This window comes from Puma concolor, chromosome E1, assembly GCF_028749965.1.
Source record: "Puma concolor isolate L17-30 chromosome E1, mPumCon1.1.hap2, whole genome shotgun sequence".
NCBI classification, from domain to species: domain Eukaryota; kingdom Metazoa; phylum Chordata; class Mammalia; order Carnivora; family Felidae; genus Puma; species Puma concolor.
The window spans coordinates 57,387,037-57,410,375 of NC_141680.1; the positions used below are offsets into that span (position 1 = coordinate 57,387,037).

The following is a 23,339-nucleotide window of genomic DNA, read 5'->3' on the forward strand; positions in this document are numbered from 1 at the left end:
AGAAGTCACACAAGGTCACTGTCACCATACTCTATCCATGCATTCTGATGTCCGATGGCGATGAACGCTGTTTTTGGGGGGGTGAAAAAATGCTGTTTTTATACCAAAAAATTATTTTTATATACAAAACATAGATGATCAGTTGATAGATGGATCGACTGATCGATATATAGAACATAGGCGTATAGTATATCTTTGGTATTAAAATTTCATACCCGTGGCGGGGGGGGCGGGTTCTAATAAAAGAAAATTACTAAACAACCTCCTTAAGAGGATATCCTTAGGAGGATAATTACGCAACCCAACAGAAGCCCTTTCCAGGGCTGGTGTGCCCCGTGGTGGCTGTGGCATCATGTCAACCTGATGTGGGGAGGTACTCCTCACCTCTGTGTCCTTGTCTTTAGAAAACTGTCTGCTTCTCCTATGGAAAGCACCAACTGTTGACAGGTGGCTTCAGCCACACTTCTGCTACAGTGGACTGTCCACCAGCCCTGTGTGCAGGAGGCCCACCAAGGTGGAGAATTCTGGGAGTGATATTGGGGGCACCCACTGCAGCTCCAACCAGATCCAGGGCTTTAACCGAAAGCTCTTCAGTCATGGCCGGCCCAGGCAGAGATGTTTGAGCACAGCGTACATTCCCTGATCACAGGGACACAAGTGAGGTTGAAGCCCTGTTGAGCCCAAAGACTGAGACTATGAGGGGTAAGTCCTCAGGGAGCCTCCTGGCTATGGGGAGGAGGTGGTTATTACCCTGGGAGACACTGAGCTGAGGAGCTTTTGTGGCAATGAAAAGAGTAAAGGGCTGGACTTTCCAGTAACCTCCAGAGAATTCTTGCCCTTGAGAGGTAGGCATAAAAGCAAGGGGCCAAGGGATCTGGGATAGAGAGAGGAGGACCCCAAACACTGGCCCAGGAGACTCATCCTTCCTGCACCTGAGCACTTGCAGCAGGTGTCATCCAAGACCCAGGATTCTCCCTTGAGACACAGGAACAATATCTCCAGAAGACTTAGGTGCCTCCAGAATCCAGGGACTGCTGCCCCCCTGCCCTGGAGTCCAGAGTCTGAAGGTCTCTTCTATCTGGTCTGAAGGGCTGTATTCCTGGACAAGGCTTTCCTGGGGACGGTGCACTACGTGATGGCTTCTCTTTGTCAGGCTGACTTCCTCCAGGGCCCTTCAGAGGCCTGTTCACCCAGAGGACAGCACCCACCAATGTCAAGAACAGGGGCAGCTTCAGGAAGACCAGGAGTAGCAAGTGGACGCTGCTGGACGAGGACCTGTCCGGGGAAATAGGGACAGAAAGTGAGCTGCCTCTTCAAGGGAGTGGGGCCAGGACCCTTCTCTCCCCAACTGTCCCTGCAACCTGAGCCCAAATCACTTAGGATCAAACCTGGAAAGGACACGTATCAGGGCAGCACTTCTCTGGGCCCTCTCCCCTCCCTTGATCGTGAAAGCCACCCCCACCCTCACTTTAAAGTCCTGACCCTTGTCCTCTGTCCTGCAGGACCTTACAGAAACATCATGGCCTTTTCTGGGTATCTTTGGGAGGAGAAAAACAGCCTGGAGCCAGTCCATCTCCCTGCCCTGGACCCCACAAGCGGCTCCTGGTATAGGATCTATGATACAGCCAAGACCTCTGGAGGCAAGCCTGGGTTGGGAGGACAGAACCAGAACCTGGAGTCCAGAACCAGGTGGAGAAGTAGAGGGGGTGGGGTGGGGTGGGGTGGGAGAGGCTGCACATCCACCTGAACCAGCCTCCTGGTTCCCTGTAGCTGCCCCATGTGGGAGAGGGTTCACAGAACAAGTGGTATTTTCTGTGAGGAATCCCCATGCAGCCATGGAGAATGTAAAAATCAGGACCAGAACTGGAAGAAAACCCAGCAGACAGTGAGGTAAAAAGAGCATGGTGTGTTGTAAGCCCCCACCCAAAGGTCCCATAAGGCTTCTGAACCCCTTCTTCTGTGATCTGTAGGTTGTGATCCCTTACCCTGAGCAGTGGATCAACACTTCCTCAGCACTGAAGTTCTGCTTGGTACTCAGCCCCAGAAAGATGTCAGATGCAGCTTGACATGTGGTCTCCTCTGCGGTTTTACTTGGTGCTAGAGACAAGTCACACATCAGGTGCTGCCCTCTCCCTAGCCATGCATAAAGTGCCCATTTGGACCCAATGTTGCACATCATCACCCACTCACAAAAGGGACTCTGAAGCTAGACCCAGGCCACCTCCTGGATGGAGTGAGCCCCTCAGGGACCAAGTGAGACTTTTTCAGAACTGGTCGTAAAAGCCACCTCTAGTAAGTGCCAGGTCTTTCTTTCCATCCCAAGTCTGACTCTGCCTGGGGTGACAGCAGGGGTCTCTCAGGGGCTTCCCCAGCTGACGAGGAGCCCCAGAGGGAGGAGGGACAGGGATGAGTCTAAATAGATGGAGTCAGGTCAATAGAAAGTGAGTACAGGGGCAGACTCCATCAGGTGCAGCAGGAGCACAAAGGAGGACATGGACCTCAGCTACTTTCCAGGCAAAGGAAAGACATGAGGGATGGTGACGCCTAGCGGAGGCCGCAGGGATTACAAGATAGTTTTAGGACTCCAGCCTGTTTCCAGGTTGAGGTAAAGAGTGTGGATAATCGATGGAAGAAGGATACAGATGCGCAAAGAGAGAATTTGGCTCAAGGGAATGGAGAGGCAAGGAGCTACAGGGTGAGAAGCCAGCTTCAGGATGACTGTTATTGAACAGAAGGAAACTTCCTTCCACCTAGAAGGGAAAGACGGAAGAATGAGTTAAGCAGCACAGAAGTGTGTAAGCGCAGAAGAAAAGAAATTGAGAGAGTTCACGTCTGGTATCCCGTACTCCCTTAGTAAGGTAGAAGAACAGGAGGGTCATATTAGAAACCATGAATTTGTATTGACACCCATAGGTGCCTTCTGTGACTATTCTTCAGCAGTACTGGAGCAAATAGATTTTAGGTAGGGGATCAATTTGCCCTAGCTTGCCTGGGACTTTTCCAGTTGTAGCACTGAAAGTCCTGCATCCCAAGGAACTTGCCAGTCCTGGGCAACCCCCAATGGTTGCTCACCCTAATTTTAAGATGGATCCAGGGATGAAGTTTTCGAGAAGTAGGTAGGGAAATGGTGCACAAGAGTGGAGGGTACTGGTGAGAGAAGAAAATGTAGTCTTCCATGAGGGTTGAGGAAGGAAGTGAGATCAGGGCAGGAGCAGGATGGGTAATAAATGGGGAGAGAATGGAGAGAGGCATCAAAGGATTGGAGGCATATGTGAGGTTGAGAGTAGAAGGGCCAGTGGGGGTGAGGGTGTGGGAAAGCTGATGCACAGAAAGCTGTCCAAAAGTACAATGTCTGAGTGTAGGGTTCTGAACATGGACCAGTTTAGGGTGACAGCAAGCTGTGCAACGTTGCCATGGAGTGGAATTCTGGAAAGTGGAAATGTGGGCCACTGCAGTCAAGAAGGCCATGGAACCCAAGAAAAGGATGTTGGACTAGTTATTCATTAAAAACTCCCAAGACAATGGCAGGGATTAGGGAGTAAACTAGAAACTAATGGAAGGCCATGCAAAGGAGAGGTAGAGGGGTGTGGCCATGTGACAAAAGTGTTAAAGGAGGCAGATAGGACAGTAATAGGTTGGAAGCTGTAATGAAGGGGTGGGAGAATTTGGACACAGCTTCACAGCCCTATAGCACATCGAGGTAAGAGAAGGAGCAGCTTCCACTCAAGAAGCTTATTTTTTGAAATGAGAGGAGTGAGGTTAATTTCAGGACAGTAGAGTAGAGGGAATGTTCTGTGAGCAAGCTGAAGATGTATATACAAAGAGTTTATTTCCTTTAGTGCAGGTTTCCAAAGGGCATGGTGGAAATAGCCTTCGTCCAGCAGGGAGGGGCCTCCCAGGCAATGGAGTGAGAGAGTAAGGGCACCTTGGGCTATGCACCCCCACCCATGCCAAGGCTAAAGGGTCAGTCACCTCTCTCTCTGCCCTCATCATAGGATCTTCCCAACACCACTGGGACTAAGGACTAGACAAGGCCTAAAGACATTCTTCAGTATGGCACCCATCCTCATCCCCATGTTCAGTCATGTCCCATAAGCTCCGCTGATGGAGTGAGAAGATCTCTTACCTGGGGAAACAGACACCTTAACCTGGACTGAAGTGCCAGATGACCAGAAGCCCAGGTACCATGTTTTCCGAACTCTACACCAGTAGGATCCAGCATCGTCTGCAGTGAGGTTCTCCATGGTCACGATGAAGGTGAGGCGATCAGCATGGTCTCTGATAGACACGCGACCATTCTTTTCTTTCGCTTCTCCCTGGGTCTCCACAATATTGTCACATGTGCCCTCATTCTGCCCTCGGCACCAGTATTTTTTATAACTCTGGTACTCTTCCTCATACTGACACTGCACACTCAGAGAGCCACCCAAGGTGCCTGTCACAGAGCTGGGGCCCGTCAGGGACAAAGAGCCTGGAAAACACAAGCCATGTCCCAGGACTCTATCTCAATGGGTCCCCTCAGTAGCTGTATGCCTGAAGCCCAAGGGGAAACTTGCCAAGGAAGTATAGGTGGTTCCAGGCTCAGGTATGGGGACCTGGAGGGACATCTGAACTTAGGACCTAAGCCAGAGGGTTTGGAGACTACAGCCAGAAAGATGAGTAGAGACCTGTGCTCTCTAAGCCCAGAAACACTGAGTAACCACATAGGGATGCCAGCCCTTGGGGACAGGGAGAATTGGAACAAAGCTAGTTCTCAGCAGAGTGAGCTGTCTTGCCCTGTCCTTAGACTGGCAGCCTTTGCCAGACGTGAAATTCAGTCACACACAAAAATATTTCCCTTTGGAGAGAAGCTCTGCATTCTAGGTTTTCTGCAATTCAAACTTGTTCTGCAAGAGTACAACTTCTTGTTTACTCTGCTCTCCACATGTTCTCAAGAGAGGAAAAGTAAACCCCTGGCTCTCATCCAGACTACACTTGAGGGAGGAGTGACGCATTGCTGAGAAGGGCTCAGTCCCAAGGAGACCCTATTAGGCTTCTCGACAGAGGTTTGGGGCATGAGCTGACTCCCTCCCATTGACCCCCCATCACAGTACCCGGAGCCTCACCATCTTTCTTTACAACTTTCTCCCCTTCCTCTCTCAGGCTAGCCATACAACTCTTTGGGGTGCCCCCTATAAAAATGTAAAGTGGTCACACATTTCCAAATGGTGTTTATAACCCCAGTGTGTGGTGGGTGGGAGAAAGTAGGGACAAGCAGGAAGGAGCTGAGCCAGGAGCTGGGATGGAAAAAAAAAGAACCAAAATTCATAAGTGACTCCAAAGTTTCAACCTGGACCCAGGAGGAATCCTAAGGTCAGCCCACGTGCGTCTGGAGAGGTCAGCCAGTCCACATGAAGGAGTGGGAAGAGGTTTCCAGTCCAGTTTAATTGCACCCAGGCTAGGGCACTTAAACAATTATATCAGATTTAAGCAAGCAGATGTGAGCAAGCTGTGATAGGCCGGTAAACTGACTCTGGGTAAGGAACAAGGCGGGGTGAGGGGAGTCGAGGAGTAGCCATTGTTTATACCGTTTGCCAATTTCTGTGGTGTAAATGCTCTCACCACGACTGATTTCAGGCCAACAACATGCTGTCACTGGACACGGGGTTGGGAAGTTAAGCCCATAATCAGTTCTTATGAGCCGATGCAAGCTGGCTTCAGCCACTACTGCTTTGGATGCCCATTTCATTAATTACGGTAACTCAGAAAACATCTATTATCATCGTCACCCTCATTCAAGACATTTTGAGCACCTCCCACGTGTAACGAGATGCATCTCTTTTAAACGTCTTTCTGAGTCTAAGATCTCGGGGCTATGAGGGCTCTGGGGGGCCTTGAAGATCATCCTGTCTACTCTACCGTGTTACTGAAAAGAAAATTATGTTTTGGCCAGTTGCACCCAGCTGGTATTCTTCCTTTAAACCTTTGCCTTTTCCACTCACTATTCTGGAACAGTCCATGATTATGTTGGGCAGGTTCCATGTCGTAAAAATTATTCTACAAACATGAAGAATACCGTCTGATTTTTACCCTAAACTTACTTCCTGTAGAGAATGCGCTCTCGTCCATGTTGAATGCCTATTTTTAACAGTTTCTATTCTGAAACTCCAACCTTCAATGGACAATTTTATTTACTTGCCTGAACTACATCTTGTTCCAGAAAGGGTCTGAGGTGGGTGCGGAGGATGCCATTTTAGATCCTTCATTAATTCCTACTAACAAACCTTTCCAACCCCTTTAAACTAAGCTCTGACAAAATAGAACTATTGCTAATTTTTGAAATCTCCATGATCTTTAATATCTCTACACTTTTTCATAAGCTATTCCCACTTTCCACTGAGCCAATTTATTCATCTTTCAAGACCAATGTCCAGTGGAGCATCGGTGAAGAATTGCACCTGGTCAAGAGCAGTGTTTGGGGCCCTTGTTGTGCACCCCCACACCATATAAATAAATCTCTTTCTACAACAAGTTCAACACTGTATCATACTGGCTTGACTCCCTCATTCAACTATGAGTTTCTGACTGCAGAAGTTGCTCTTAAACACAGCACCCAGAATGCTCCTGGCACACATCTGGTGCTCAATAAGTGTATGTAGGATCTGTAGGTGAATGTCTGAGTAGATAGAAGGATACACAGATGGATGAATGGATGTGTCCTTCTTGTGTCTGCTGAGACTTCACCTCTGGCTTGAACCCAGGATAGACCTTCTGCCCACTGTTCCACCCCCTGAAATGCCAGGTACCCAAAGCCCCAGCCTCACTCACCTGAGAGGCAGAGAAGGAGCAGAGCTGGGGACAGCCACATGGTCCCGTCTCTCTGGCTAGTGTCCCCAGCAAATCCAAGTCCCAGCTGGAATCCAGGTGTTTATGACAGAGCCTAGGGCATCCACCTTCTACTTGTTCAAGTTTCCTTTGTGTTTCTCTCTCATTTACTTCCTTTTTCTTCTCCTAGACACTTCCTAATTTGAAGCCCTACTTAGAAACAGGAGAAGAATGACAAGAGATACTTCAGAGAATGGACTAAGAACAACATGGGAAATCTGCTGATTTGTGCTTCATCTAATGGCAATACAATGTTTGGATCATACCCCAAGCCTCCATGAAAGCCAATCCCAACATATGAAACCTCCAACAGAGGTGAGCCTTTGAACCTGCCTCCCATTCTTCTTCCCATCTGGGTTTGCTTGCTTGACATAACCAGCTGCTCCTGCTCTCTGGCTGCCTACTTTGGGGTCATAGAACATGCCCACTTAAAGATCAGGGGTGAGGACTCCCCATAACTCTCTCAACCATAACCTCCAGGCAGTTGACCTCATACCCTTTCTTCTAACCTAGTCTCTCTCTTGGCTCCAGACCCAACTTTCTGATTTCCTGTGGGGATGCTCAACCTGCTTGTACATTATCAACCTAATTTAGTATAAGGGTTTTGGTTAAGGGTCTAGATTCTGGAGTTATGCAGATTCAAATCCCACCTCCATTGTGTACTACCCATGTGCCCTTGGGCATGTTGCTAAATCACTCTCTTCCCTAGTTTCTTCATGTATAAGGTAGAGTAGTTGGTAACCATTCTTGCATCATAGGAAATAAATGAGTGAACAAACATAAAGCATTTGGTACAGTGCCTGGAACATAGTAGTAACCACTCAGTAAAAATGTTAAATATCTTTAGAATAGTCCTGGAACAGGACTAGCTTCTCATCTGGTCTATCAACCAGCTGTACATTCCCTCCAATTCAACTTACACGCCAGAGGCATATTCTTCTCTAAGACACAGGTATCTAAACATGTAATTCCAGTGATAAATAACCCCCATCATTTTCTTCTCTTTCCCAGTGGTTGATACCCATAGCCTATAACCTTCACTATCTTTTGAAACTCTCTACCAGATTATCTGTCACTTCAAACTTGCTGTAAGGGCACAATTTCTTATTTTCCTTCTTTCACCATATCTAATGAAATATGGTATACATGTTGAGCTCCAGAGGGAAAAAGCCACATGGCTCCTGCTTGCATGTATGTGACTAGTCACTCAACTGGGGGACCCAGAATGAGTGGAACTGATGGTAGGCACAACTCTGTGTACCCTGTTCTTCAGCACAGACAACAGTTGGAGGTTTCCATTCTCCCATCAAGAGCATCAAACAGATCTTCAGTCACCTAGGTCCTGCTTTTACATTGTTTTCTTCTGCTTTCTTTTTTCCCCCCAATCTGATCCTTGAAATTTTTTTTTTTATAAAATAAAGGAAATTGGAATGAGCAAAGGCAAGCAATAATGGTTTAAAATTTATAAAATATGTCTAATGTGGTCACATTTCATTATCCAATAAGAAAGGACAAATTCCATGCAATATGGTAGACTGAGCCAATACACAGACTGTCTTCTAGCTCCAAACATGGAAACCCTATCTAAAACGCAACCCAAGGGGCATCTGGATAGCTCAGTCAGTTGAGCATCCAACTCTTCATTTTGGCTCAGGTCATGATCCCAGGGTAGTAGGATGGAGCTCTACATCAGGCTTTGTGCTAGGCATGGAGCCTACTTTAGATTTTCTTCTCTCTCTCCCTCTCTTTCTCTTTCCCTCCCTCTGTCTCCCCTCTCTAAAATTTTTTAAAAAGAAAAACTAATATAAGTAAAATAAATAAAATGCAACTCCAAAGGTTCTGATACTTAAGTGAATTCAAAATCAAGCAAAGGAGGAGATCCTGGGTGGCTCAGTCAGTTAAGCGTCAAACTTCAGCTTAGTTCATGATCTCATGGTTCGTGAGTTCAAACCCCGCATCAGGCTCTGTGCTGACAGCTCGGAGCCCGGGGCCTGCTTGGGATTCTGTGTCTCCCTCTCCCTCTGCCCCTCCCCCACTCATGCGCGCCCGCTCTCTCTCTCTCTCTCTCTCTCTCTCAAATAAATAAATAAATAAACAAATAAACCAAAGCAAAGCAAAGGAAATCCCAAAGTGCCAGAAATGTAAAGGGAACTCAAAGCCAAGACCATGAACAGGATCTGATACCAGATGGCTGATGGGAACTATCAGAATGGATACGGGCTTTAGGAGGAAAGGGCTGGCATTTCAACAACCACAAGGGGACAGGAGCTTATGCTTTAGGTCCATACCAGATGGGTAACTGGAGCAGAGCTCCCTGCCCAAAACTGGGATCCATGAAGGGTCACCACAGCCCCAGAATGGAGCGAGGACATACTTCACTGATAGCCTCAGGGGAGCACCAATGTATCTTGGCCCCCTGGAGCCACAGGAGTTACAGAGTCTTCCATAAGAATTGGCACCCAAACAGTACTACACTGAGGTGTGACAGCCAAAGTCACTGTTTCCCATAGCATGGGAGGCTTGGGTAAAGTAATTAATATAAAACCAGGTTGACAAATGACGAGGCTTGCAGGGCTTTGGGAGACATGGATGCAAAACCACAACCATGCCTCCTGGCCACCCTCTGGTTTTCTATAGTCCATGAGCTAAGGACACTTTTACATATAAAAAAAATTTTTTTTAGTGTTTATTATTGGGAGAGAGAGAGAGAGCATGAGCATGGGAGGAGCAGAGAGAGGGGAAGACACAGAATCTGAAGCAGGTTCCAGGCTCCGAGCTGGCAGCACAGAGCCTGACCCGGGGCTTGAACCCACGAACCGCTGATCATGACCTGAGCAGAAGTCAGATGCTTCACCAACTGAGCCACCCAGGCACTCCTCAAACGCTTTTACATTTTTAAACAGTTGAAAAAATCAGAAGAAAAATATTTCATGACACATGAAAATTGCACAACACTACCATTTCAGAGTGTATAAGCAAGTCTTACGGGAACACAACCACACTTGCTCCTTCCTATATTGTCTGAGGCAGCTTTTCTGTTACAAGGGCAGAACTGAGTAGCTGGCCCACAAAACCCATGATGTCCCCTATCTGGCCCTGATGAGAAGAGTTTGCCACCCTCTTGTCTGGAGGACAGGCCCCTCACCAGAGATCATTCCTGCTAGTAATTGGAAGCAGAATCCTGAGGCAATGGCAGCTACTTTAGATGTATGATCATTTTTTCAGGGTCCAAACAACCTACAGAGTGACTTTAGGCCAGTCTTGGTTCAGGCTGAGTCCAACCTGGCCCAGTTAGAGACCCGGATGCTTCTGCTTGGTCCTCATCAGCCTCATTTGGTGTGGCCTGAGAAGCTGGCTCTCTCTTCTAGGCCCTCCCTGCCTCTCCGCTTGGTACAGCCCCATGTCACCTCAAGGGGAAGCAGCAGTTCCCACTTGCTCCTCCACCAGCACCTCAGATTCCTTGCCCAGTGTCTCCAGCCCCAATTCCCCATGGCCCTGCTGTGCCCTTGGGACTGGCTGCTCTGGCACCTCACATGACCAAAGTCTACTCTCTCGCTGGTCCTCTATCCCACCACTACTTTATACAATCCCCTCCCACCCACCTATCAGCCTACAGACTCACTGGTTCCCTTCCTTTTCTTTGAATACATCAAATGCTTTCTCATTTCAGGGCCTTTGCATGTGCTGTTCCCTCTACCTGAAATGCTTTTCCTTTCACTAAGGGTTTCTCAATGCCTGTTAGATGTCCAAGTGGAGATGCTTAGTGAGGAGCTGAGTGTACAACCTGTGGTCCAGGTGAGAGACACACATTTAGAAGTTCACAGGGTTACCTGAGAGCACCAGGACCCAGGTTCCCAAGTTCAGCAACATGTGTGGACTGAGGAAGAAAGGTGGCAAAAAAAGTAAGGAGGAGGAAAGTGAAGCAAGAGGAAAACCAGGAGAGTCTGAAAGCAGGGAAAGGAACACATTTCCAGAAGGAAGAGCCATTGGCTGAACCAAACACTACAGAGAAGTAAAGTAAGATGCAGAAAGACAAGATGCTTCTGGACAGGATTAGAAGGAGGGATGTGGTCCTTGTCAAGACAGATTGGGAGAGACTGGGGGGAAAGGGAGGGAAGAGGAAACGGAGCCAGCCAGTGTAGACAGTGTTTCACAAGAAGCTCTGGGAAGAAAAGCAGAGAGAAAAGAGGCAGTGGCTGGAAAGGGCTAGGAGCAAAGGGGAGGAGCTGGCCAGTGTGGCGTCCAGGAGTGTGAACGGGCAGACTGCAAGGTCATGTCCTGTGATAGGCAGTCTCCAGGGTGTCATCATGCTGCTCACAGAACTTGAAATACAAGCACAAAGCTAGATTTAATTACATAAAATTTAAATCATTTCTGTGGTTAAAAAAAAAAGGCAAATAATAAAATAGGGGGGAAAATGCCAAAAACATTAAGAGCTTGTACAAATCAAAATGAGAAATACTAAAGCCTTAAAAGAAAAATTGGCAAAGACCATGGACCCGCAAGTCTCAAAAGAAGAAAGAAAGGCAAAGGACTAATATTCAGAAAAAATAAGTGTTTATCCTCACTGGCAAGCAAATTCATGGATATATGAAAACAACTAAATTATAAATTTTCCCAAATTAGTCAAGATGGCTTTTTTTCATGTTTATTTATTTATTTTTGTGAGAGGGAGCGAGCACATGCACAGAAGCGGCAGAGAGAAAGGGAAGGAGAGAGAGAATTCCCAAGCATGCTCTGCACTGTCAGTGCAGAGCCCAACTTGGGGCTTGATCCCACAAACTGTGAGATCATGACCTGAGCCAAAATCAAGAGTCAAATGCTTACCTGCCTGAGCCACCCAGGGACCCGTTAGTCAAGATGTTTTTAAGGTAGTAGTAAAGGCAGACAACGGTGTGGTGCTATAGGAACTCATATATTCCTTGTGGGTGACACACTGCTCTGGTTCTACAATGTAATTTAGCAATAGGTGTAAAGAATTATAAAAGTGGCCTTTTTCTGTGCCCCATATTTCTGCTTTGCATAATCTAGGCTAAGAAAAAAATTGGAAATGAGAACACATATTAGTGAAAAATTGAAAAGACCCTAATTACCTAACAATAATTACCTAACAATAGACGCTAATTACCTAACAATAAGAGACTATATACTATTGTGAATAGGTATGTAGATACATAATAGCTAGATAGATTGAGAGATAGATAAGATAGAGCTAGAGAGATAGATGATGGATGGATAGAGATGATAGATAGATAGATAGATAGATAGATAGATAGATGATAGATAGATGCCAATGAGTAGATCTAAGAGCGAACAGACAAGTGACTAATACACTGTCCTTATTTTCTTATGCATGAATTGAATGTAGAATGTAGTCCTGATCATAACTGCAAAATCTGACAACGAAATGTTCATCGACAATAGAATGGATAAATACATGTGGTGTAATCACACAGTGGAATCTTATTCAGCAGCGAAAATGGGCACACTACAGCTGCAACATGATGAATCTCAAGCATAATATTAAGTGAAAGAAGCAAGTCATGAACATATTTACAATATTATCCCATCTATATGAAGTCCCAAAGTAGGTAAGACTAAACTATATGAAATTCATATAGAGGTGATAGAAATCAGATCAATAGTTGCCTGTAGCAGGGTTAGGGATGGTCTATAAAGGGGCACAAGGGAACTTTCTGCGGTAATTGATAATGTCCTATATCTTGATTGTGGTGTTGGTCACAGGGAAGGAGATGGTCAAAACTCATTGAACTGTACATATAAAATGGGTGCATTTTCTTATATGTAAAATGTACTACAATTGGTTGATGTTTAAAAATCAAGGAAATGAATGTCACAACTATCAGAGTAATGCATATATCTAGTGGAGAAGGCAGAGGGTATGAACAGAAAGCAGATATCTGGGGTACTGGCAATGTTCTATTTCTTGACCTCATTGGTAGCTATATAAAAATTGCTTTATGATTATTATGTAAATGGTACATATGTTTTATGTAGTCTTTTCCATGTGTATCTTACAATTAAATGCATGTGTGTGTGTGTACAATTAAATATATATGCAGTGGAGTAATGTCTATGGAATTTCAAGACAGAAAATCAATGTCCAAGAATGCTCTACCTTGTAGACAAAAACAGAAAGATATTTAAAAAATGCAAGGACTCCAAATGTGCATTATCCATTTATACTATGTTAAAAAAAAAAAAGTCTCAAAGTACTCCACCCAACCGAGAAGTCAATCCAAAGAATTGAAATTTGAAAAAGATGTGGGTATAAAGGAAATAACAGTAGAAAACCTGTTAAACTTTAGAATCTATGTCTAAATCATCATTATTAATATGGTTATTACATTTATTGAAAATGCTAAAGTTTAATATTTGGAAGAAGACACACGTAATTTTTTTTAATTAATAAACGTAAGCTTCTGGGTCTCAAAGCCCAAAGCATCACAGATATTTCTCACTTCCTGTGGAGAAAGGGAAGGGAATGGTGGCCAGATCCGTGAGTTCTGTTCAACCATCAAAAGGTTTGGGCCTTTCTTCCTGGCAGGATTCTGCCTGTAAGTGGAAAATCAAATATTCCAGTCGGAAGCTGAGTGAGAAATTGGCAGTGCAGGGATAAGATCTGAAGTTTCTGAGAAAAGTGTGGGCTGGGCAGACCTACAGCATCTCAGGGAGACAGGAAACTGTAGAACTGCAACACCCAGGAGGGGCTAGGCAGGGGTCCCGATTATAACAATAACTGCTTCTCTTCCCCGAGCACAGTGCTAATGGGTTCTCCAAAATTATTTCTGAAGTTCACAGCAAGGCTGTAAGGCAGGTACCATTATTCTTAGTTTATAGATAAGAAGACAGAGGCAGAAGGAGGTCCTGATACCAGACTTCATCAAATCAAATTCACAAACTCCAATCTGGTTTGTTATCCTTTGGGATTTGAGGGGAAAGCCAGTAGAGGAAGCAGCAAACTGACCAAGAGCTTAGTGACCAAGAAGTAGGGAGATCACTTTCCCAAAAGGAAGCACAGCCTCTTCCCCACCTCCATCACCCCAATGTCTTACCAATGCTTTGCAGTTGGGGGCCACAGGCTGCACAATCCACAGCGTGGCTTCTATGACATGGGAACTATCATCCAGTGTCTACCCACTGCCCAGAGCCATTCTGCCAGGGGAGGGCAGGAGGCCCTTAGGGCTGGGGCCTGCCCATCTCCACCAAAAACTGAAACACATGCATTTGGGGGAAGCTGCCATAGGGGAAGAGGCTTAGTTTCTAGAAGACAAGACTCCCCTTATTACTATCTGCTCCACCACACTAGGGAGGAGGTAGAAAGCTGGGGCAGTCCAAAGAGGAGCACAGACAACATCATTAGGGAAATGCTAGCCATCAAGGAATGCAAATCAAAACCGCGGTGAGACACTGCTTTATACCCACTAGAGTGGCTAGCATCAAAAAGTCTGAGAGTGAGTCTTGACAAGGATGTCGAGAAGTCAGAACACCCATATACCTGTTCATGGGAATGGAAAGTGGTGGAAAACAGTCTACAAATTCCTCAAAGGATTCGAAGGAAGTGAAAGGACCGGGGCAGGGAGCTGGAGCCACACAAGAGAGCTGCCTCCCAAAGACAGGTGTCTGGACCTCTCCTCCACTTTCAGCAATTGTACAGTAATAAGTTATTACCATAGAAATAGTGTCTCCAAAGTGGAGAGGTATGGTGTCCTCAAACCAGTCTCGAATCCAGACACCAGAGTGTGGACAATGCAGACGTTGCTGGTGGTTTTGAAAGAAAATGAGGAAACTTTTGAAGTCTGATTCGTTGGCTTCCTTGCTGTCAAATTTTCACCAAAGCAGGATTTCCGGGTTCCAGGTTCTGGGGTAAACATACATTTAACCTGACAGGTTGCTGTGCAAAATGACTGCACTGGGCTATTGAGTCTCATCCTTGCAGCCAGGGTCTACCACCAGAAACTGTTTCACTAAGCAGAGCAAAGTTTTCACAAACTGGGTGATGGGACTTCCCCCTTTGATTCTGGCCAGCAAATCCCAGACTTTAGCCTCTACTACAAAGCTGTAATCATCAAGACAGCATGGTATTGGCACAAAAACAGACACATAGACCAATGGAATAGAATAGAGACTCCAGAATTGGCCCCACAAATGTATGGCCAACTAATCTTTGACCAAGCAGGAAAGAATATCCCGTGGAAAAAAGACAGTCTTTCTAACAAATGGTGCTGGGAGAACTAGACAGCAACATGCAGAAGATTCTGGCCAGCGGTTTGGCATGGATTTGTTCAGTCCGGTAAAAAAAAAAAAAAAAAAAAAAAAAAAAGTAATTCCTCAAATCTTACTGAAATCCCTCTGTCTAGACTCTCCAGTGCAGCTCAAGGCCAATTCAGGATCCTTTGTTTGGATCCTCAAGGGCAACAACTGGGGCTGCCTACGGGACCTTCTGATGCGTGATCAACAATCACTTGCTGCCTGCACACGTCCCAGTGGATCCTGGATGCCTGGTGGCTGCACACCCAAGTCGTTGCTAATTCTGCCTTACAGTGGCTCATTCACCTGACCACTCACATTACTGCTGCCCCAGTCACCATCCCCGGCCCCAAGACAGGTTGTGCCACTCCACTAGGCCTCTTGAGAATTGGGGTCTACTCCTGTGAGGCCCTGCACACCCAAACACCAGGCCTCTGGCTTGTCCTTACTTTGTTTCTCATGGGAAGCTTGGCTGTTGTCCCCCTTAACCACTGGCCTCCCACTGCTGAGGAGAGTACACCTCTCCCTCCCTGGCACCTCTGTAGCCCCCAGTTTCTTCATAAGGATGGTGGTATCCACCTCCTAAGGACTGTTGTTAGGAATAAATGAGATCAATGATGTCAAGTGCTAGGCACAGACCCTGGTGTCATGCTAGCAACTGCTATCACAAGTGCACACACACACACCTGTGGGCTGACAAAATGCCCCACCCCAGCCTGTGCCGTGCAGTGATAGCCATGGTCTCGATATCCTCCCGCCCATCTGCTTAGGTGGTGGTGATCTCATGGGACCTGTGTGTGCCTGAACTTCCTTCATTGTTTTCTCCACCTCCTCCTCCCAGGGAAGATTCAGTAAGTGACAAGTCCCAGCCCCAGTCACCTGAAGGCAGAGAGGGGGCCGAGCTACAAATAGACCGGTGGTCCTGTCTCCCTGGCCCCAGAACATCCAAATCCTTCTCGTCTGACATCTGGCCTAAGAGTTCCAGCCCTGGACACTGTCACTTCCTGTCCATATTTTGTTATCTGCTTCCTTCCTCTGCTACTTCTTCATTTTAAGCTGCAAAGTTATCAGGAAAGGGGAAGGACCTGCTGAAATAGAGAGTGGCCCAAAACCACAGCCACAAGGGGAGTTTGATGGCACCATGTTCCCTCACCTGCTGAGGCCCCACCCAGACACGGCAGAGCACACCCATCCCTGGGAGGCCAGTTACCCCTCCATCCCAGGCTGTCCTCTGCTTTCAACCCTATAGCTTTTCCACAACTCCAGCCCTGCCCTGTGGGAAATGCCTGTCCACTGTGGTCACACACAGGTCCTCTTGGGGGATGGTTTCTGGTCCAGCTATAACCAAGGTTTACATCCCTCCACAGTTCAAATCTTAACCTAGATGCCCTTTTTGGTGTCACAAAGAGGAGGGGGGATGTATACCAGTCTTAAAGTTCTAGAGGTTGGAAGTCTGAAATTAGTTTTGCAGGATCAAAGTCACAGTGTCAGCAGAGCTTCATTCCTTCCGGAAGCTCCAGGGCAGAATCCACTTCCTTGACTTCTTCCACCTGCATGTGGCTCATGGCCCCACATCACTCCACCCTTGGCTCCCATTATCATATCTCTTTCTGTGACTCTGACCCTCCAGCTTCTGTTTCATAGGAACCCTTACAATAATATTGGGCCCACTGGATAATCCAGGATAATCTCTCCATCTCAGGATCTTTAACTTAATCACATCTGTAAAGTATTTTTTTGCCATAAAAAGTAAAATATTCGCAAGTTCTTTTGGGGGTTACAATGGGGACATCTTTGGGGGTGCCACTGTTCTGCCAAATAATGGAGTTAAGGGAGGGATGAAGAGAGTCCGTTCCCTTCCTTTCATAATAACAAGCTCCTCTTTTGCCCCCTAAGCACCTTTTCATTCTGCACAAGGGGTCTCATGATCTCCCACTAGTTTGGTGATTCACTGGAAGGACTCAAACAACTTAACAAGTTATGGTCATGGCAAAGGCTTCTTAAAGCAAAAGATACAGTAAAGGAGTATCAGGAATCTTATCCATGAGCAAACACTAGAGGTGGGGTTGGAGGCTTCTCTGCAAGGGCCATGGGAATGGGCACTTCTCTCTGGTTGCCAACTAAAGGTATGTGGGAGATGTCTCCACCCAGGGAAGCCCACTTCCGTTTTGAGGCAAGAGTTCTTAAAGAGAGTTGATAAAGTACCTACAATCCAGGCACCAGCATCTTCATGATGACATGGAACAATGTTGACCACCCGCTCCATCCTGACCCACTGTCTCGGGTTTACAGAATAATTTCACTCATTGGTGACAATGTGAGCATTCCAGGAGTTAAGTCATTAAACCTAAACCTAACCCTAACCCTAACTCTAACCTGGCCAAGAGTCACTGACATGGCCCTGGGCATTCCTGGAGATAAGTAAGAGCTGAATGAAAGAGACACACTGCATTAAACCTTTCTTTGCACACTCCTCAAATGGAGCATGTGCATTGACCTGTCTCTGCCTCCTGCCCTGATGGGGTAATCCTGGATTCACCAGTGACTTCCCATCACTGCAACCAACGTTTCTGTGCATGTTCTGTGTGTCAACACTGTGCTAGAGTCTGAGAAGGCAGAAAGATAAACCTTCATTCCTGGTCCTACTCTTAGGCAACTCATGGGATCAAAGTTACCTACTGCTGCATAACAAATTACCCCAAAACTTAGCTTAAAACAATAATATATACTATTCCACAGAAATTGTGCATGACTTTGTTTACAGGGTTTGCAGAAGGCTGCAGTGTTGAATGGGACCACATTCTCATCTGAAGGCTCAACTGAGGATGGGTCAGTTGCTAAGTTCATTCATGTAGTTGCTGGCAGGATTCAGTTGCTCACAGACCATGGAACTCAAGGCTTTTATGGATATTGGTGAGAAGCCCCCTCAGTTCCTTGCCATATGGTCCTCCCAACATGCTCGCAACATGGCATCTGGCTTCCATCATAGCAAGTAAGTGAAAGCCAGTGAGACAGAAACCAGAGACTTTTTTTTTTGAGAGAGAGGGTGTGTGCATGAGAGTGAGTAGGGGAGGTGCAGAGGGAGAGGGAGAGAGAGAATCACAAGCAGGCTCCACACCCAGCACAGAGCCTGATGCAGGGTTCAACCTCACAACAGCGAGATCATGACCTGAGCAGAAATCAAGAGTCAGATGCCTAGCTGACTGAGCCATCCAGGCACCCCCGAGTCTTTTTGTAACCAAATAGCAGAGTGGCATCCTGTTAATTTGCCATATCCTATTCATTAGAAGCAAGTGGGTTCATCCCACACTCATTTCCCCTTAGCTCTGACTAGGCCTCTTTGTAAGACCTTCGGTACAGAGAAAGCCGCTTACTTAGGGTGCTAGGAGTTAAAGGGCCTATTGTCTTGCTAATTAACTCATGAAAAAGTGTGAGGATATATTTATTCAACTAGAAGTGAGGCAGTAACCAACTGATAGCCTGTTGTCACACCTGTCTAGAAGGACAGTGTCAGGGTGCCTACCACATTCCTCATCCTGCAGGAAAGAAGCCAAGACACCTACAGTCAGATGACCAAAGGTTCTACCTGGGAGGTCACCTGTTCAGTATTTTTTTTTTAATTTTTTTTAACGTTTATTTTATTTTTGAGACAGAGAGAGACAGAGCATGAACGGGGGAGGGTCAGAGAGAGAGGGAGACACAGAATCTGAAAGAGGCTCCAGGCTCTGAGCTGTCAGCACAGAGCCCGACGCGGGGCTTGAACTCACGGACTGGGAGATCATGACCTGAGCCAAAGTCGGACGCTCAACCGACTGAGCCACCCAGGCGCCCCACCTGTTCAGTATTTTTAGCAACACCTTGGATGAAGGCATAGAAGGCATGTGGGATTCTTCTGTAGATCACACAAATCCAGGGGAGAGGAGTATCAAAAAGAATAGCAGATAAGATGTGATTTCTGTACCCTGGGCATAAGGGCTGAACCTTAAGGAAAGAGAAAGGAACTCCTCCTCAGGACAGAGGCCACTGAGGATGGAGGACAGAGGGACAAAGAGAGAGAGGGAGCGGGGAGGGGTTCAGGCTAGAGCCAGGTCAGGCCCCCTCGTGCCTGGACACTCACTGCCCCAAAGCAGCTCTGTTTGCAGCTTGTCACAAGAAAATCCTCTTCCTAGAACCTGCTGCACATAGGGATGGTGCTTTCAGCTGCCATTTAAAGCAAGACCCACATTCTTCATCCCCTTCTCCCATTTGCTGAATGCATATTTGGCACAGACAGATGTGGGTGAGACCTCTGGGGGCTAACCACCTGCCCACATTGTGCCCAGAGTCAAGCAGAAGTCGCAGGAGGCCTGGCTTGCTCCTCCCAGGTCCCTTAACTGCTTACCCTCCTCCCTGTGCCCTGGACCCAAACCAGCAATTGCCATGGCAGCTCCATGTGGAAGCTCCTACACAGCCAATGTCCTCCATGTATTATCTCAATGATATACAAATCCAAGAAACAGATGATGAGAGCCATCAAAAACCTCTACTGGGTCATGTTGTAAGCACTGAAGTTTGAACACACATCCATCTCAGTCCACAGCCCATGTCCTCACATGGAGTCCTGGTGTCTGCTGTCAGACCAGCCCGGGAAAGGATCCGGCAAAGATGACTCAATGCCCAGGCACAAAAGTCTCTGCTGGGGCTGATTCATTTCTGGCTTCACATCCCAGGGATGGGTCCAGGCTGAGTTTGGAGCAGAGAGGCCAGGAACTGTGTCACCAGACAGGGAGTCACTGGGGAGTGAGCTGCAGTTACACTGGGCTGGGCAGACCATCATCCTCAGAGGTGACGCTGAAGCCAGGCCAACCAAATGGCAGCATAACTGAAGCTCAGGAAGAGGCTGACTTTCAGCAAGACCAGGAATAGGAAGCTGGCAAAGAACAGGAAGGGCCTGGTGGAGGAAATAGGGTCAGAACAAAGTGACTACAGTGCATTAGTGAGAGGCCACTCTGCACCCCACCTTTGGACTCTGAACCCAGCACAAGTCATGGACCATCATCAGCGCCCCCCCTGCCACGCTGGTTCTGATAAATTGTTCCCCAGGACCGAGAGACAGAAGAGAGAAAAGGGAGAATGGCTCACTATGTGGGGAGCCCTGGCTCCATGCTTCACCCTATTCCCTTAATGTATTCTTCACAGGGACTCTGTAAGGCTGTTCTGTTATCATGTCTGTGGCAGGTTGTATTTTCCAAAAATGGTCACAGCAATATTTCTAGTCCCACATGCTCTTCCAGAAGCCTGACTCTTCTCTATCAAGAGGTGGAATCTATTTCTCATCCCTTTGAAGCTGGATGGACTGGTGATTGCTTTGACTACAGAACATAGAAGCAATGCATGATTTCTGAGAATAGGTCAGGAGAAGGAGACAGGGCCCACCTGGCTGTCTTGGAACACTTGCTCATGGACCCAGCCACCATATTGTAAGGAAGCCCAGACCACATGCAGAGGCCACATATGGGATTCCAGCTGAGGTTCCAGACATCTTGGGGCAGAGACAAATTTCCATGTTGTATCCTGTCCAAATGCTTGACTCACAGAATCCATGAACATCATAAATGATTATATTTTTTTACTAGTTTTTGGCATAAAACAACCACAAATAACAAGAACAACCATAGTCGCTAGAATCACCCTCATTTTATTTTTTTTTCATGTTTATTTGGTTATTTTAAGAGAGAGAGAGAGAGAGCAGGGAAGGGGCGGAGAGAGAAGGAGAGAGAGAATCCCAAGCAAGTTCCACAATGTCAGCGCAGAGCCTGACAAGGGGCTCGATCTCATGAACTGTGAGATCATGACCTGAGCCGAAGTCAAAAGTCAGACACTTAACCAACTAAGCCACCCAGGTGCCCCAAATCATCCTCATTTTACAGATGGGGCAACTGAGACATGCAGAGGTTAAGTGACTTGCCCAGTGTCATCACCCTGTTAATAAAAAGTAGAGCTGGAATGGGAACCCAAACACTGGCTACTAACACCCTCACACTTAGAGACGGGGAAGGAGACAGAGCAGAGAACCAAAGCAGAGGCCAGGTACAGGGGCCCTGGCTCTCCTTGGGACCTGCAGCAAGTACTAAGGTGTCACACCAAAGCCAGGGGAACCCCAAGCTTGCATCCCCACCAGGAAACTATAAAGCCAGGATAGTGGGACCCTCCTGCAGGGACATGGCTTTTCTTACCAAGCAGGAAGGCCAGGGCTGGCCATGTAACTGGTCAGAGCTGGGGCTCCCATGCTGGCCAATGTCTCAGTGGTCATCACTGATACTGTCGATGAGCCTATAGAGCAGGTCACAAGTCACTCTCTGCCCCAACCTCCCAATGGCTCAAAGTCTTCAGTCATCATAACACTGCACATCTCCCCATCTTCAAGGGACGCTGTGGTTACACAGAGAGAAGTGTCTTGGGGGAGGTGCCAAGACCAGGCAGGAGAATCCCATATTACTTCTCGGGGGGGGGGGGTCCCCAGCCCCATCTCACACCAAGACATCCCAGGCACAGGCAGGGGATGCTGGAAGGAGGGGTCTTTCAGGGGCCTCAGCCAGCCCTCCAAGAAACCCCACAAGAGGACTTCCGGTGAAGCTCCAGCACATTCTCATCACTGTGGGGACTCTGAAAACTCCAGAGGGCAGGACCCAGACCCTCCCTCTTTCCCTCACCCCCGCACACAGATCAGGTATATGGCATAAAATAAAAGCATGGAAAAAATGCTGGTGTAGATTTTCATGTGCCCCCTTCTGAGTGGGGACCCGAGTGAGGGAGCTGTAAATACATAGTTGTGTTCATGCTGGGCTAAGAAGAAGCAGGACACCAGGGCTGGGGTCCCCAGCAGAGCCATAGGGCAGGGGGGCCATGACCCAGTTCACGTGCTACCTCCTTGGGAGGGAGCCCTCCTGGGGGTCTTGTACCCAAGGTAGCCCCTCCCCACTCAAACACCATTTAATCCCTATCTCACTAGCCCCCACACACACTTACATTGCACCTGTCACCATCTGTATAGTGAGAGGCTGCATGTCCATAAAGGATGGGCTTCCCCTGCCCCACCAGTGTTCCCAAGCTCCCCTGTTCTCTGTCCCTGTCCTTCCTCATCTCCACTCCAAGGTCAACATCTACAACTCCCTGCAAGCCCACCGGGTTGTGAAGACTGAATCTGTCTGCTTTCCCCGTCTCCCCCCGACATCGCCAGACTAGGTCCATAATAGGCAGATAATAATGTTTCAATAACTGAGGGAGAGAAACAAAGGGACCCCCTAAAGCCCATAAATAAAGCCACTTTTCCCTGCCAGAACCTGGAGATGTGAGTGTTGCAGCTTTGGTTTGGCCTGGATGATAGTACCAATGGCTACCATCTTGTAAGTCCTAACTAACTACCAGCCACTGTGATCAGCGCTTCACCCCTACCAACTCATTTAATGCTCTCAATCAGTGTACAGCAACACTATTGTTCTCCAGTTTTACTAATGGGGAAACTGAGGCACAAACCAGTTAAGTAACTTGCCCAAGTCACACAGCCCACAAGTGGCACAGCTGAGACTTGAACACAGCTTTCTGACTCCAGGGCTCAAGATGCAACCCGACTTATTTCACCAGTCACACTTACATGTAGGCACAGACGCAGGCTTTTACAGATGCCTGTGCCTACACATAGGTGCATTCCTGTCCCCCTGGGTAGCCAGTCATGGGCCTTGGCTGGAGCCTCCTTTCACTCCTCAGCAAAAGAGACTGGGCACCCATGACCTCAACCTATGCAGGCAAAGGGTGTGGGAAGGGATTACCTGGAAAAATAGTCACGGCCACCGGGGCCTGGGGGACACTTGTGGCACTGTCCACCCCGCACCAGTAAGTGTCTGCATCTCCTTCCTCCAGGTCCTCCGTGATCACATGGAAAAGGTGCTCTCTGGGGTTGTCTCGAAGGGTTACTCGGCCACGCCTCACCTCTTGCCCTGCCATCTGTTCCGTTTCAATGACTCGGACACAGTCTGTCCAGTTGGGCCCTCGGCACCAGAACTTCCTGTGACCCTCCTCTCCCACATTGTACCGGCACTCCATCACCAATGTTCCTCCCGTTGTGCCTTTTAAGATCCTGGGAATGCTCAGAGTGAAATAGCCTGAAAAACACAAACCCCCACACCTTATCCAGTGCATCCTGTAGCTCCTGGCCCCTGTTCACC

The 23,339-nt window shown here is 47.4% G+C and overlaps 1 protein-coding gene across 1 annotated transcript; it reads right to left on the reverse strand.

Annotated features, from left to right (window-relative positions):
- Nucleotides 1–322: 322 nt before the first annotated feature.
- CD300E (CD300e molecule) lies at nt 323–23,068 on the reverse strand. The gene is made up of 5 exons (XM_086687964.1): nt 22,944–23,068; nt 6,808–7,014; nt 4,127–4,471; nt 1,986–2,097; nt 323–1,275 (listed from the first exon to the last, which is right to left on the reverse strand). Exons 2-5 carry the CDS (start codon nt 6,845–6,847, stop codon nt 1,008–1,010), a joined length of 765 nt encoding a protein of 254 aa, XP_086544090.1. The 5' UTR covers nt 6,848–7,014; nt 22,944–23,068; the 3' UTR covers nt 323–1,007.
- Nucleotides 23,069–23,339: the final 271 nt, after the last annotated feature.